Source organism: Oryctolagus cuniculus, chromosome 6, assembly GCF_964237555.1.
Source record: "Oryctolagus cuniculus chromosome 6, mOryCun1.1, whole genome shotgun sequence".
NCBI classification, from domain to species: domain Eukaryota; kingdom Metazoa; phylum Chordata; class Mammalia; order Lagomorpha; family Leporidae; genus Oryctolagus; species Oryctolagus cuniculus.
The window spans coordinates 30,352,942-30,368,744 of NC_091437.1; the positions used below are offsets into that span (position 1 = coordinate 30,352,942).

The following is a 15,803-nucleotide window of genomic DNA, read 5'->3' on the forward strand; positions in this document are numbered from 1 at the left end:
TAAGGCTCACTCAAACCCAGCTCCCTATCTTATCCCCGCCACCTCTCCCAAGCCTCCTCCAGTGGCTCCAGTTGGAACAGGACCCTTGTTTGCATGTCTGTAGCTGTTTTTCTATGCTGATTGCCTTTGCACACTCTACCTTAATTATAGTTTTGTTTACCCAGATCAGGCCCTCCTCATTCGAATCCTCTGAGGCTATGGAATGCGTTTTTGCGTCTTTGAGTACTCTGATACCAGCTTCTGGAACCTTTGGGTAAACTAGGCAGTAGGCAGTGGAGTGTGGTCATTAAGTTTGGAGTCAAAGCTACCCCGCGTCTTACTCACCATGCTCATTAGCTGTGTGTCATTGGCAGGTTATTTAATCTCTCTGAGCCTCAGTTTCCCCATCTGCAAAATGAAGATGATAAAACCTACCCTGCAAGACGGTGGTGAGGTTGGAATACTCTAAAGTGCTTCATATGTCCATGATACATGATAAGACATCAATACAGTAATGCACAATGCATCTATGATGATTTTGATGTAGATCAAAATGAATTTGGGCCTTGCATGTTATTCTTGCGGGTATTTTCATGTGACTGGGATTGGAGACTTCATCCTGGAAAGGGTAGCACACTTCTTTGTTCTACTGGATTTTGTTTTTAAAATCAGTCCTGAAAATTGCATTAGCCTTAGTGCTCTGGTTGGAAAACCAGACTCTCCAGAGTCAGAGCTGGCTGTGGCCTCATTTAGGAAGTGCAGCTTTAGGGAAATGGCCCCAGGAAGAGCACGCAGGCCTGTAATTAGAACGCGCTCCGGGTACCAGGCCCGGCTCTGTGCCGGCTGGGCTTTCCTGCACTGTGGTGTGGAGAGAGGTTTGCCTGGTCTGCTCTGGCGGGTGTGAAAGGCTGTGAGAGATACCGAGGCAGCGGCTTCATCCCCGCCCTGTCCCCTCCACGGTGCAGGCTCCAGCCCACCAGAGGGACACAGGCCTTCTGCGTGTGCTAGTGAGTACTGCTCTTCCCGCCTGGAGGCCAGGGCCCCGCTTGAATGCTGATGGAGCACTCAGGTGACATTGCCTTTGCTGGAAGGGTGTCATCATCACTGGGACAGGGTCTGTTCCCAGCACTGCCTTCAGGGACTGGTCATTTCTCCTGGAATCTTAGCTCTGATGTAGTCGATTGCCATCTAGTGGCCAGAGAAACGAGATGAAAACGATGGGGTGTTGTATTTGGTTAAGATTTGACACTGCTGCTTTTTGCTAGTGTCAGGCTGTAGGATGGCATTTGACAAGAGACCACCAGTGACCTTGGTTCAAAATGCCCCACTCAGAGGTAGGGCAGTGGTGAGTAGGGGGAATCCCTCCTTGCATGCACAGCCTCTGATAGGAGGTGTTGTGTTTGCCCAGATACAGGTCAGAAGAAGGGTCTCTGGGGACTTTTCCTTAATACCCTTTGACTCCAGGTTGGGGGTGTGCTGGGGCTGACAACTGCCTTGTTGGCGACTCATTTTTCCGGGTTCTTGGTTTGAAATAGGTTTTGCTTGTGGCCGTTGCTGTGGCACAGAGGGTTAAGCTGCCCCCTGCAGCACCAGCATCCCATATGGGTCCTGGTTTGCGTCATAGGTTGCTCCACTTCCAATCTAGCTCCCTGGGAAAGCTGTGGAAGACAGCCCAGGTGCTTGGGCCCCTGCACCCACATGGCTGATTTAGAGGAAGCTTCTGGCTCCTGACTTCGGCCTGGGGCTAGCCTTGGCTGTTGTGGCCATTTGGGCAATAAACCAGGTCATGTAAAATCAATCAATCAATCCCCCTCCCCCCAAAAACCCACTATTTTTTAAAAGATTTATTTATAAATAAGTAAATAAATCTTTAAAAAATAACTAGGTCCTGTGTTAGGCTCCTGTGGGTAGTGGCCCTGCCTTGAGCTCTGTGGCCATCTTCCTCCCTCCACACTGGGGGGGGTTGGTTTCCTGTCAGCGGTGAGCACGTTCCTACATCTGTCAGGCTCCAGGCAGACTTCCGAAAGTTGGAGAGTTTGTCCTCCTTTCCTGGATCTTTTCCTCTTGTGGAACCTAGAGTTGGGAAGTTCTCCTTTGATGGAGCCTGCTGAGCCTCTCTCCATTGTCCTTCTGCAACACCTGCTCTCAGCCTTCATGGAACTTTATAGGAAGGGAGACATTCATTGAAGAATCAGCTCAGCAAATGTGAAATTGCTATGTGGAAGAGATGCATACTCAGCAAATGAAAAAATAGGTTCGGGTTGACCCTGGTTAGGAAACTCAGTAAAGTCTTCCTAGAGGTGGGGCCGGTGCTGTGGCATAGCAGGTAAAGCCGCCGCCTGCAGTGCCGGCATCCCGTATGGGCGCCGGTTCCAGACCTGGCTGCTCCACTTCTGATCCAGCTCTCTGCTGTGGCCTGGGAAAGCAGTAGAAGATGGCCCAAGTCCTTGGGCCCCTGCACCCACATGGGAACCTTGGAGGAAGCTCCTGGCTCCTTTCTTCGGATCGGCACAGCTCCGGCCATTGCGGCCATTTGGGAAGTGAACCAGTGGATGGGAGACCCCTCTGTCTGTCTCTGTCTGTCTCTCTCTCTCTCTCTGCCTCTCATTCTCTCTCTGTGTAACTCTGACTCTGACTTTCAAATGAATACATACATAAATCTTAAAAAAAAAAATGCTTCCTAGAGGTAGGAGCTTCTGAGCTAGGCACTGGAGGCACAGTGGGTGAGAGGTAATGTTAGCAGTATAGTGCATTCCAGAACTGCAGAGGACAGTGCCCCTGGAGCCCAGGGAAGGAGGCAGGAGGGCCAGACATTGATGGTACCTTAGGCCTTGCCAGGGACTTCGGTTTTCATCATCAGAGCCTGGAAAGTCACCAAAAGTCTGTCTGACTCAACTGGGCAGAGAACTGACCAGAGGGATAAAAGTGGGTGTGGGGAGCCCAGAGAGGAGGCCCTGGTTGGTGTGCAGGCACGTGGGAGCCTTGGGCTTAGGGACGGCTGATGGTGATAGGAATGGGCAAGACTGAGAGATTTGTAGGAGGCACAACAGACGGACTTGGGACGCGACGCTGTGCACGAAGCAGGCTGCACTGTGAAGGGTGCCGTGCTGGGGTCAGCTGGTGTGGTAGGATGGATGGTGGTGCTCTTAGCCACCCTGGCTAGCTTTCTGAGAAGCAGGGTGGGAGGTGAGAGAGGGTTTGGTTTTCCTGGGAAGCGGGTATGCAGGAAACGTGTCATTGCTCTGGGCCCTGTGTCCTGCCCTCAGCCCGCAGTCCCGGTCCTCCTGGAAGCCAGCAGGTGTTGCTGAGTCCAGTCCTGCCAGTCCCACGGGATTTTCCTAGACACTCCTTGTGTGCTGTGACATGAAGCCACTTGCGACGAGCTCCAGAATCATTCCACATGCCAGGGCCCTGGTGCAGAGAGTGACTGTAACTGGTGTCCACAGAAGAGGGGCGATCAGCGAGGCCCGGGGGTCTTGGTGTTCTTATGCTTTAAGTACCCAGCAGACCAGCCCTGTTGAGATCGTCGCCTGAGCACTTTCCAAGTCTGCAGAAAGATATTACTGTGTAGCAAATACTTGGAAGCTGATACACTGAAAAAGAAATGTAATTGTAAGGTTACCTGGAGTCCTTCTTTCTGTGGGTGTGTCCTTGTGCATGTTTGTGAGTGTACATGCAGCACTTCACCCAGGGAGGAAAAGGAAGTGACTTGTCTTTGTGTTATTACTGGTGAAACTTGTGCAAATTTAAGGTAAATTCTATTTAGAAAATTATGATACACTTTCTGTTTGAGTGCAGGAGGGATCACACTGGAGTGTAAGTCTCAGGCTCTGTGCAGATCAGGAAGTGCTTGGGCAGAGCGTGGTGTCTGCAGGAAGAGGGGACGCCTCCCCGGTCTCGGAGCTGACGGCTTTGGGAGCAGTCCCAGATGTCCGTGGCCCTCCTGGTCTCCTCATGCAGGAGGCAGAGCCATGCCTCCGTGTAACACACGTCCTTGTCTCCCGGCTGATGCTGGCTTGGTGGCTTCTCTCTCTCTCTTCTGGCCAGTGTTCTGCTTTTCCAGCCACAGATGTTCCTGCACACTCAGTAGTACTGACCCTGTGTGGCTGCCTGAACCTGCGGCAGTGAGGTCATGGGAGCTGGGGGCCTCAAAGCGTGGTATGCCCCCAGCCCCGGCCCCGGGAGCGGCTCCCGCCCTCCCTGTCCTCTCCCTGGAACGCGTGTCCTAGAGTCCCGTGGGTGTCGCAGTGGCGTGAAAGCTCCAGAAACAGCTCTTTAGGGAGCTGTACATGCAGGCTGATCCTCTCCGTAAGATACCACCCATCCTTTTGGGTTGAGATACATAAGAGGCAGTGGCTTTTGAGCAATCTACTTTTTTTTTTTTGACAGAGTTAGACAGTGAGAGAGAGAGAGAGAGACAAAGAGAAAGGTCTTCCTTCCATTGGTTCACCCCCCAAATGGCTGCCATGGCCTGCACGCTGCGCTGATCCGAAGCCAGGAGCCAGGTGCTTCCTCCTGGTCTCCCATGAGGGTGCAGGGCCCAAGCACTTGAGCCATCCTCCACTGCCTTCCCAGGCCACAGCAGAGAGCTGGACTGAAAGAGGAGCAACTGGGACAGTCCGGTGCCCCAACCGGGACTAGAACCTGGGGTGCCGGCCCACAGGCAGAGGGTTAGCCAAGTGAGCCGCGGCGCTGGCAGGCAATCTCCTTTTGATGTCTTCTGCATTGTCCCAGGTTACACGGAGGGGTTTTGATCGGGTGGGGCCGTGTGTGAGCTCGCCTGCTGCAGGGGCTGCAGTTCAGAGGACCTGACCTTACCTGAGGGCCTGTCTTGGTGTCTGTGCGCCCCTCTGTCTGTCCTTTCGCGTCCACGAGCTTCCCTTTCCCAGTCCTGTTCCTGGAAGACACATACACAGCCAGCCCTCCATAGCCGCAGGTTGCTTGGACTCACCCAGCTGCACTTGGAAGCACAGGAGAACACCGTATGTGTGTTGAACATGTAGGGGTTGTTTATTCTTGTCATCATTCCCTAAACAATACAGTGTTACAGCGGTTTCCATAGCATTCGGGTTGTAATAATCTACACATGATTTAGCATATGCGTGGGGCTGTGTTAAGGGCAGACACCACACCATTTTGTGTAAGAAGGGACCTGAGCATCCGTGGGTCTTTGTATCCAGGGGGAGTGCTGGGCGTGATGGTGGAAGCAGGCCCCTTTGGATCCTGCAGGATGATGTGCTAGCAGTAAGAAGTGCAGCCGTGTCTAGAACTGACCTACCATGTGCACCTGCAGTGTCCCTCTACCCAACCCGCAGGGCTGACAGCTTCCGGCAGGTGACATGCCAGGGCTAACCCAGGGTTAGTTGTGTATCTGATACATGGCAGAGCTGGAACTCATAACATGAGCCAGTGGGGGCGGGGCTGGCCAGCTTACACCAACACCCTGCAGAATACCAGTGGAGAAGCCTGAGATACCATCCCAAGGCCCTGGGAGCGGGTTCTGAGCCAGCACAGCGGCAGGCGTCCACTGTAGCTTTACTGAGAGATCTCTCTCCGAGTCCATGGTGAGTTCCTTTTCAGGGTCCAGTAGTTGGGATTCTCATTCCGCCAGCTTTCCCCCCTGGCCCGGAGCGAGTATTAACTCCCTCGCGGTGCTGAGTCCCTACTCCTCCCTCAGGCCCTGGCCTCTTTCCCAGCTCCTTGGGGTCCGCCCCAACTCTCAGGTGTGTGCGGTGGTGCGGGTTACCTGTGGTCGTGGGCTCCCGGCCCTGCCCCTGCTTCCATGGGTCCCTGTGTGCGGAGGCTGTCACAGCCCCCCTGTGTGTTCTCAGCCACTCCTGCGTCCTCACTGCAGCTGCCCCGGCAGCACAGCCTTTCAGGTGCTTGCTGGACGCTTTTCCAAGCCGGGCTCTCCTCGTAGCTTTTCTGCACTCTGTCGAGATGTCTCTCTCTCGTCCCATTTCTGCTGGGATGCACAGGAGCCATTCAGGGCTCCTCTTCCTGTCTGCTCTGGCTTCTCTCCGAGCATCGTGCTCTGGGGCTCGTTTCTGACTAAAGTGAGACTGTGTGCATTCCCAGCCACGTTCGAGGCACCTGTGTCTTGGATTGCTCGGCAGGCTGCAGCTCCGGCTCTGAGATGTTCCAGTCTTTCTTCCTCCTGCTTGTCCTTGCCCTCCTCTTGCCCTACCCCCTGCAGGAGTCTGACCTGAAGCCGCCTCTGTCTCTCCTGGCCTTGCTGGGGAGTGGTGTGCTTGAGGGAGCTCCTCTACCAGGGCTGGCCAGGTGTCATGGATTCCTGATTCCTTGCTAGTGCCTTTGGATTTTTGGCCAGGGACCTTCCGGGAAAGTGACTGAACCAGGGAGAGACTGGACATGGTTGCCAGTTGGTTTTCATGTTCTTCTCTAACCTGAGTGCCTTTCTCTGCTGGGGTTGAGCTGAGTGCTTAGCATGAGCCACAGCCAGCTCAGGACCGCATTGTCTGAGCCTGTGCAGGCAGCCAGTCTGGGGGCCTGAGCCTTAGCCCCAGCCCTGCCAACGGCAACATAACCACTTCTATTTCCTTGACTGGCAGCCATTGCCTGGAGTGAATCCTGGGGGTGGGATTTGTCTTCAGTGGTCCATATGCAATAAGCAGGATGCACTGCATAGAAAGGAGACAAACCCAATACAATCAAAAGGTGAAATCTCCCACCCTACAGCCGCTCAGATGCAGCTGGCTGCCAAGGGTGAGCAGTGCAGAGGCTGTGCGTGCTTATCCTCCAGCTGGTCGTGTTGCTCTGAGAAGTTCGAACCCCCACCCTCTACCCTGGATCTTAATAAAAGCCAGGCCATGTTGGCAGCTGTGCCTGCTAGCTTCTCTTCTCTGAGTGTGGACAGAACGCCATTGCCCTTCCAGGGAGGGAGGAAAACCTTCCCAGGGCAGTTTGAGTGATGACTTCATCCTCAGCTACAGCCAGCTCAGGAATTTTTTAAAAAATATTTTTATTTATTTATTTGAGAGACAGAGTTACAGACAGAGGGAGAGGCTCAGAGAGAAGTCTTCCATCTGCTGGTTCACTCCCTAGATGGCGCTACGTCTGGAGTTGAGCCTGTCCAAAGCCAGGAGCTTCTTCCAGGTCTCCCACGTGGGTTCAGGGGTCCAAGGACTTGAGCCATCCTCCACTGATTTCCCAGGTCATAGCAGAGAGCTAGATTGGAAGTGGAGCAGCTGGGACTGGAACTGGTGCCCATATGGGATTCTGGCACTGCAGGTGGAGTCTTAACCCACTATGCCCCAGTGCCAACTCCTGTACGTGGAATTGAGATAAACACATTTGTACCCAGCAGCCTTGTCTGCCAGGCCATTGGAAGGTGCCTTGGTGCTTAAGTACCCTCAACAAAAGCTGGAGCCTCAGCAAGGATTGTTGGCTTTTATGACTGACTTTAACAAAGGCTGAATTTTCCAGTCTGACAAGGACTGGAGAGATTTCATGATGGACACCATGGGTGGGGGCTGTTCTTACTCCACAGGCAACACTGCTGGGGATGTGGCACCGAGAGAAACAGGCTCACGAGGAACGTCAGAGGGGGCTGGTAACCCGGGCCTCATCTGGGCTTGGTCAGAGGAGAAAGGCCAGGAGCTCCCATGCTGCGGGGACAGGAGGTTCCAGGCCCTTCCTTCTGGCTGTCCCCAGCCTCACTTCCCAGAGTCAGATTGTGCTGATGGTGGTACTTAGGGGAAGGTGGTGTTGAGTCGCACAAGCGGGAGCTGCACTGACCGCGTGGGGGACCCGTGGTGGTGTGCACCACCACGTGGAGGTGTGAGGCTGTGAGCACCCCTCTTGGCTCTGGTCCGGGGTTCCTCTCTGGTCTCCATTGGCAAGTGGATTCCCACATGTGTCAAACAGAGGTGACAGGCCTCATTGTGTGGCTTGAGGAAGTAGAGGGAGGGTAGGAATTAGTAAAGCAAGTGTAACAAAAAACACTAACTCGCTGAGTAGGTCAGTGCATCGTGGTATAAACAAGTATTACTGTGTTGAATTTTTGTTCCACCGTGCTTTGAAATAGCCTCAGGGACAAATCTGCTTGCTGCTGCATTCACAGGAGGACTCAAAAGGGCAGTTAGAGGAGAACCAGACTCATTTCAGTAATTCCTGTTTTTTCCCCCCCTTTTCTTCATTAGATTTGTCCACAGCAAAGCGGAAGTTTGCAGATTCCTTAAATGAATTCAAGTTTCAGTGCATAGGAGACGCGGAAACAGATGACGAGATGTGTATAGGTAAGTCATACATGCGCGGGCAAAAGGCATATTCACCGTGCGTCACGACTTCCCTTGCCCCAGGAGAGGAATGGTCTGAGCCCGGGAAAGAAGGCTGTGCGGTGGTCCTGGCGCTGCAGAGAAATAGAAGCCCGGGGGCCTGGGGTCGCCCTGGGCTTCTTCTCCGGTTCTGGGACTTTCTCACCCACTCTCCAGTGCGCAGGAGACAGCTAGAGGTTTCCAGCGGGCTCTCCTCTCTCCTGGCTGGGTTTGTGACCCCTCCTCCTGCCAGCTGCAGTGCTGTGAACTGAGAGCAAAAGGAGAGCACCAGCAGGTGATGGGAAAATGGGGTCAGAGGTTGCAAAGTGATATCTCGAGGCCTGAGAGCAGAATACAGCCATATTTTGTTTGGCTGTCATTTAAAAATTGAGTTACCATATAAACTGAGCTCATGTAAAATGCCAGTTTTCCAGCTTCATTGAATAGTAGAATCTGATCTACTGGCCTCATGTTCTGGCCCGGCAGTGGTCGGCTGGGGCTGCGTAGCTGCTGCTGCTGCCTTCACAGAGGGAGAGGAGCTCAGTGAGCAGCTCACCATGGTCCCCACCACGCCCTCGTGCACACACACAGGCTTTCTGTTTGTTTATTTATTTATTTATTTTATTTGAGAGGCAGAGAGAACTCACATTCCTTCCCCAGATGTCTGCGACAGTTAGGGATACACCAGGCCAAAGCAGGGAGCCAGGGAGTCAAATCCAGGTCTCCCACGTGGGTGGCAAGAACCCGGTTACCTGAGCCATGAACTCCTGGCTCCCAGAGATCACTTTAGAAGGAAGGAGGAGTCGGGAGCGGAGCTGGGACTCCCACACAGGAGTGCGTGTGTCAGCTTGTGGCTTAACTGCTGCACCAAGCATCCCCACCCCCGCTGCTCCCTTGCACCAAGCATCCCCACCCATACCACTCCCTTGTGCTTCTTGCCAAGAGGCTGAGGTACTGTGCTCCCAGTACCACACAGTGGTGCTCCCCTCTTCCCCATCCCTGCCTTCGGCCCTGAGCTTGGAGTGTTGACAGTGTCAGGACACAGTCACCGTCAGGAGGGACTCGTCATTTCACCTTAACCTTTGTACTCTGAGCATCTTGCTCGACTCCACGGAGTGATCAGGATTGGAAGAAGTCGTGTTGGGTGAACTCATCGGATGTGTAGGTTGTGACCCAGGGTCCCAGGAGCTAGGGCGGCACAAAGGCAGCTGGGAGGCAGCTGGGAGCAGTGAAAGTGCGTTCTCACTGTGACTCACGGGTGGGCGTTGCCTTTCCCCTCCTTGCACAAGTGTCCCTGGTATCCTTGGGGCCACTGCACTCCCTGCCTCTCGCTTTTGTGAGTGCCCCAGGTAAGAACAGTCCGCGCCTGAGAGCCACGCTGCAAGGTGCGTTCTGGTCATGAGTGGCTTGGGGACCCAGAGTGGAGAAACCCAAGGAGAAGCCAGAGGCGGCGGTTCAGGTGCCAGCAACACTGTTTGTTTGGTTCTGGTGCCAAAGCAAAGGTTGGGTTCTGACGCAACCCCATGACAAAGGTTGAGGACGTTGACTCCTGGACAGGAAATCCTTCAGTGGAGCTCCGCTTGTTCCAGCTTGGGGCCTGGGAGCCTGCCAGCATCTCCCCCGTCCCCAGCTCTCTGAGGAGCAGGCAGGTCTTGTCCTGGAAGAAACCCCTCCCCAGCTCGAGTGTGAGGTGGACGCAACCTGCACTTCTGGGCCATCCTACCCTCAGCAGTTCACAATGCAAATACAGGGAGAGTCTTGGAAGCAGTTGGCTTCAGGCCTCTGTGTGCACCACGGGGCTGCAACCCATAACAGAACAGTGAGGCTGGAAGGGCTTCGCACACCCATGACCTCCTCTGTCTCATGGCCCCTTTCTCTCTCCCAGCAAGGTCTTTGCAGGAGTTTGCCACTGTCCTCAGGAACCTGGAAGATGAGCGGATACGGATGGTGAGTAAGGCCGCGCTGCTCTCCAGACGGCTTGTTCACAACGAGCAAGCACGGGATTGGTTGCTGGAAGAATTGGGCGTGAGTCCCGACGCTGCCTTGTGGGTGCTTTGAGCTCTTCAGCAAGTCTCAGCCTTGCAGGGTTTGAAGGGGTGTGTGAGCGTTCAAGGGTCGCCTGGTGGGTGGCTTCACACAGCACTGCCGTCCTCCTGCAGAGTAAGTGTGAGGGCCCTGCCCAAGTGCACAACTTCGGGGAGCCTCAGGTGCTCTCCCTGCTGCCTCGTCCCCGCACGGCGTTATACCAGCCTCACAGGGCAGGGGTCCCCTGCTCGCTGTCAGTCCCGAGCCACCTGCCACGGCACCTGCCACGGAGTGGGCAGCCAGTACACGAGTACTTAGTAAGCGAAGGTAACTGGAAGAAGCTCTTGAGAGAACGGCCTTGTGCAAATTCAGGGATCACACGCCAAGCTCCAGGTTCTCAAGCGATACCCTTGGTACTAGGATTTATCCTGACGTGGTTCAGTGGGAACCGGGGAGAGATTTCCCAGCTGCAGGAATGGATGCCTTCACGTGTAGGGCCTGGGGAAGGTTCCAGAATCTGGGCGTTTTTCTCCTCTTCTTGCACTAATGGCTGATGCTGTGAGCTTTATGTTTACCAAGACGTTGTAGAGCTGTTTCCTGCCTTTTCCATTTTCACCCTCGTAAGGACCCTGAACTCATCTCTAGATGACCCCCATTTTTCAGATGAAGATCCTGGGGTTTGCAGAGGGTGAGTAACTTGTCAGGATCACACAGTTAATAAGTGATAGAATCGGATCCAAGGCCAAGCCTCCGTGTAACAGAAGAAAAATGGTAGGAATTTCTTTAGAGCTCCCAGCGGAGCAGGGGGCTCTGACCTTCTGCCCTCCCTGCTGACGGAGACCCCGCTTCCCCCGTGGCGCCCTGCCCAGTGCTTGCCTCGGAGTCAGGAGGGTGGTGGCGGCAGCAGGGCTGCTTGGTGGGTGGAGGGAGCGGACAGCTTGTGTGTTTGCGCACGTGCTCGTGCCCGAGAAAGGGAAATGATTCTTTTGAGTCGGATTCTTGGCTGAGTCAGTGTTTGGGGGTGGGGGTGTGGTGTACAGAGCCCCACGAATGCCCTGCAGATTGCAATGGCCTGCGGTACAGGAACAATGACTGGATTATGCTTTTCAGCTTGCCTCTGCAATTTTATTATGAATGTCAGTGAATTGAGTTGCAGCCGTCTGTGTCCGGGTATCTGGCCAGTGCAGGCCCCGTCTCCACCTCCTCATCCTGCAGTGGTGGCGTCACCCCTCCAGCACAGCTCAGTCAGGCCGCACCTGCTCAGGGAAGCATTCCCTGACCCCATGGGATATTTGGCTGCGTTTTTGACTTTGTCGTCATCCCGTTCATGCCCCTGATTGTGCGTTTCCCACATGGTATCCTGATAACCACAGTCGTGGTGTGTACAGCTCCTGCAGGGCAGGGAACTGGCTTCCGTGTCCCCAGGATCAAGCCTAGTGTTTGAGACTAAGTGCAAGTCCCACGGTCGTATGCTCTTTGACCCAGGGGGACCTTGTTCTGCACCATCTGCAGCAGCTCACTTTTCAGGTGGGAGAACAGGTCTTGGGAAGGCTGGTAGCAGGTAGGACTAGGACTGGGGCAGGACGTGGGTGTCCCGGTGCCCTGGTGAGCAGGCGAGAGGTTTCATTTATTGAGCATCTGGTTTGGACTGGCCTCTGCGTCATGAATACCCGCTGGAGAGATTTGGCCAGTGAAGTCCAGAGGCTCCGCATTTATTCATCTAGAGCATGGCCTGCCCAGTGGGAGTTCTGAAAGCTCTCCGGGTAATTCTTCTTTTTTTTTTTTTGACAGGCAGAGTGGACAGTGAGAGAGAGAGAGAGACAGAGAGAAAGGTCTTCCTTTGCCGTTGGTTCACCCTCCAATGGCCGCCGTGGCCGGCGCGCTGCGGCCAGCGTACCGCGTTGATCCAATGGCAGGAGCCAGGTACTTATCCTGGTCTCCCATGGGGTGCAGGGCCCAAGCACTTGGGCCATCCTCCACTGCACTCCCTGGCCACAGCAGAGAGCTGGCCTGGAAGAGGGGCAACCGGGACAGAATCTGGTGCCCTGACTGGGACTAGAACCCGGTGTGCCGGCGCCGCAAGGCAGAAGATTAGCCTAGTGAGCCATGGCGCCGGCCATCCAGGTGATTCTGATGAGCAGCTGCGGCCAGGAGTCCGTGAGGTGGAGTCCCAGCGCGTCGTGGTGAGCCTCCGAGACTTGAGTTGATGTGCAGTAGAGAATACAATGAGGAAATAAAGCAGCCTCACAGAACAGTAAAAAATGAAGCTACTTAATGTTGCAATGCTTGATTACACTGTGGAGTTAAAATGCTCACTTTTGAAACCCATGTTCTCAAAGTTGAGAAAAAGGAAATTGGGAATACATCAGGAGAGCTGTCTTTTTTTTCTCCCCACAGAGTCCAGTCAGTTCTGTGACCGTCCGTGGCTTCCGGACATTGCCTCTGTTCATTTCATTGCAATGCACATGCGTGTGGTTCAGAAAAAAAAAAATAATGCTTTGTTGCAACACGATTCCTGGCATAATTAGTTCAGTGAAGAGTGAGGAGTGCATTAAGATTGAAAAATATCGTACTGGCATGGAAACCACTATAGAATTCCCGAGCTGGAACAATTCGGCCCACACATTCTGCCGATGAAGAAATTGGAGCCCAAAGAGGTTCAGTGCTTTGCTCACGGCCACACAACTGGCAGCCAGTCAAGTCATCATTCATTTGTTCGTTTGGTCATTCAGAAAATGTTTCAGTGCTTCTTTGTTCCAGCTTTGCCCTTGTTTGGGGATAGTAGTGGGCAAGTGACCATTTATGACAGTGGTGTGTGTGTGTGTGCATGTGTGCACGTGTGTCTATCTGTATAAGCGTGTGCATCGCTGAACCAGAAAATGTGAACAGGCATGCGAGTTCTGAAGAACACACTCATGGGGTGGTGGTAGCTTCTTGGGATCCCATTGGTGGTTAGAGAAGGCCTCCCTTGAAGAGATAGTCTTTAAGCTGAAGCCTTAATTACAATAAGGAGTCACCCATGAAAGGCTGCCCCACCTCCTGGAGGGGAGAGTCCTGGGAGATGAAACCCGGTCAGGAGCACAGATGTCCCAGCTGCACTGGGCAACACAAAGTCAGGCTCAAGGTGTTCGTGCCAGTAGGTGTTAGGAGGTGTTTTGTTTTGGTTGTTAACCTAGTCCCACTGTTGGTCAACTTTACCTGCAGCTTAGGCAAATGAGCATTTTACAAGGCATCACGGGATCTTGGAAACTCGGCCACTACAGTTGCCACTTCTCCGGCTGCGATGGCTGCTTAGGTTTTCAGAGGGCATCATTTTTGCTTCTGCAGAACCTGTGTCAGTCACGCGTTGAAGTCACGGCCAGGTTTTGCTTTGCTGTGCTGTTAGATCGAGAACTGGGAACAGCTCACACGGTGTCCAGTGTAGAGGTGTCCCACTCCAGTGCGGAGGCTCAGGACTGCTGTCTGTCTGTGCTGGGATGGTTGTGATTCCACGCCGACGCCTGCCTTTTTTCTTCACCAGATTGAGAATGCCAGCGAGGTGCTCATCACGCCCTTGGAGAAGTTCCGGAAGGAGCAGATCGGGGCTGCCAAGGTGAGCGTTCCACGGCCTTGTTCTGGGAGTGTGGGGTGGGAGGCCTGGGGAGCACAGCCCAGCATGGGCAGGTAAGCCTGGAGGCCCCTGCTCTGTCTTTGCAGGGCGCCGCAGTACGGCCTTAGTCGCCTGCTCTGGAGCAGGCCCTCTAGCGTTTGTTCGCAGATTGTTTTAGATCATGGATCATCCGGAGGTGGAATCCTGGCTTGCTCTGTGTTTTGTGTAGCTGTGTGCTTGGACAGTGGACTGCAGTGCACAGTACACTGTTTCTGTTGAAATGTGTTTACTGTGGATGTCCACAGCTCTCAGCCTAAGCAGGGCTTGAGAATTTGACCCCGTGGGCACCTGGAGTTTCTTTAAAGGGAGGCAGAGCAAGCGCTTAGCCAGATTTTGCCATGTGTGAGGAAACGGGCCCTCTCTTGCCAAATCTTTACATTTTTCCAATGTAAAAAGAGAAAAACTCTGAAAAGCCATAGTTCTATGTGGAATTTCTCACTGGAAAATAATTCAAAGTGTGTGTGTGTGTGTGTGTGTGTGTGTTGCACATTGTACAGGTCAGAAAGCCACATCTGCAGACCTGCCTCACCCCTGACACCACCACACGTTACCCCTGACCTGGGCGAGCTATAGCCAAAGCGAAGCTAATTCTCAGGTGTTCCTCAAAGACCGCAAAGGGAGCCCTGTTCATTTTTCAAAGGTGTCTTCCCCAGGGTCTCCTGCCCAGTGTTAAATCACTCAGAATCCCCAGCCAGCTTGACCTTCCGATGAGTGTTAGGGCCACCTGTGGGGAAGACATTTTCATTGGAATCCATGGAAGCCAAAAGCTTTACATTTTCTTCCTGGTTTTCAGTTCCGTCTCAGTTCTTTGCGCCACCTGCTGGGCATTCTGGGCGTCACCACTCAGGCTTGGTGGGGACTTCATCCAATTGTAAAAAGGCCTTGAGAATTGAGGGCAGGTGGGACAAAGCGGCTGAGATGTCCAGCTTAGCTCAGTGCTCACCCGCCCTCCCTCCCTCCCTCCCTCCCTCTCTCCCTCTCTCTCTCTCTCTCTCACTCTCTCTCTCTGCCAGCTTTGTCACTAATAGAAGTAACTGAGGGAAGCCAGGGTATGAAGGAGGAGGTTTATTTCGGCTCAGTTTTGGACGCACACAGTCTCAGTCTGGCGGTCAGCTGGTCTGGCTTTTGGTGGCGACAGTGAATGTTTAAGCATGTGTTGAGGAAGGGGCACACGGTGAAGAGGAGGCAGAGGGAGGCAGGGAGCCCCCGGCCTCGGGTCTGTGTGGCCTTTCCTTGTGGAGCCACTGTGATTCCGTTATGGGCACTGCCTCACCAACCCAGGGCCCCCACTTGGGCCACCCCTGGACGGAGTCCCCACCTTAATCCCGGAAGGCCTGGAGGACCCGTGTGTGACTGCCTGGGATTTTGGGTCCACGGTTGGAGGAGGGACCCCGGCGGGCGTTTTCCTCCTGCTTTGATAACACGCCTCTGCCAGTCTTGGTTGCCGGTTCCCCAGGAATGGGGCCTCACTGGCTTAGCGTCCGAGCTTAAGGTCGGTGTCTGGTTCCACTGACAGACAGTTCCTCCAAGACTCGGGGCCCGCCGAGCGATGGCAGAGAACGTGCCGCGCATGGCCACGGCCTCGGCCCTCCCTGGCTATGCGGGGCCTTCTGCTCAGCGCCCTGGGACCTGAGCGTCCTGCTCCCCGTGAGCACTGGGCCGTGGCTTCCAGAGGTTGTGAGGGGGCATCAGGTGGAGGCAGGGCGGTCACCTCTCCTCCCCCAGGTGGCTTGGGGTTACTGCGGTGACCGTGGAGGAGTGGGCTCCCCGTGACTGACACCACGACCGTGGTGACAGGAGCAGCCGGCCTAGACACTGACACGTGGATGAGTGAGAGTTCCAATGGTCACTCACCAAAGCCTCTTTTCCCCTTA

The 15,803-nt window shown here is 54.2% G+C and overlaps 1 protein-coding gene across 4 annotated transcripts in view; it reads left to right on the forward strand.

Annotated features, from left to right (window-relative positions):
- Nucleotides 1-15,803, forward strand: part of ARHGAP26 (Rho GTPase activating protein 26) — a 457,022-nt gene that overhangs the window by 108,809 nt on the left and 332,410 nt on the right. For all 4 annotated transcript variants that reach the window (XM_051844367.2, XM_051844368.2, XM_051844369.2 and 1 more), the window contains exons 2-4: nucleotides 8,142-8,237; nucleotides 10,141-10,202; nucleotides 13,801-13,872. In XM_051844367.2, coding sequence (XP_051700327.2) covers nucleotides 8,142-8,237; nucleotides 10,141-10,202; nucleotides 13,801-13,872 — 230 coding nt within the window. The remainder of the gene's footprint in view (nucleotides 1-8,141; nucleotides 8,238-10,140; nucleotides 10,203-13,800; nucleotides 13,873-15,803) is intronic.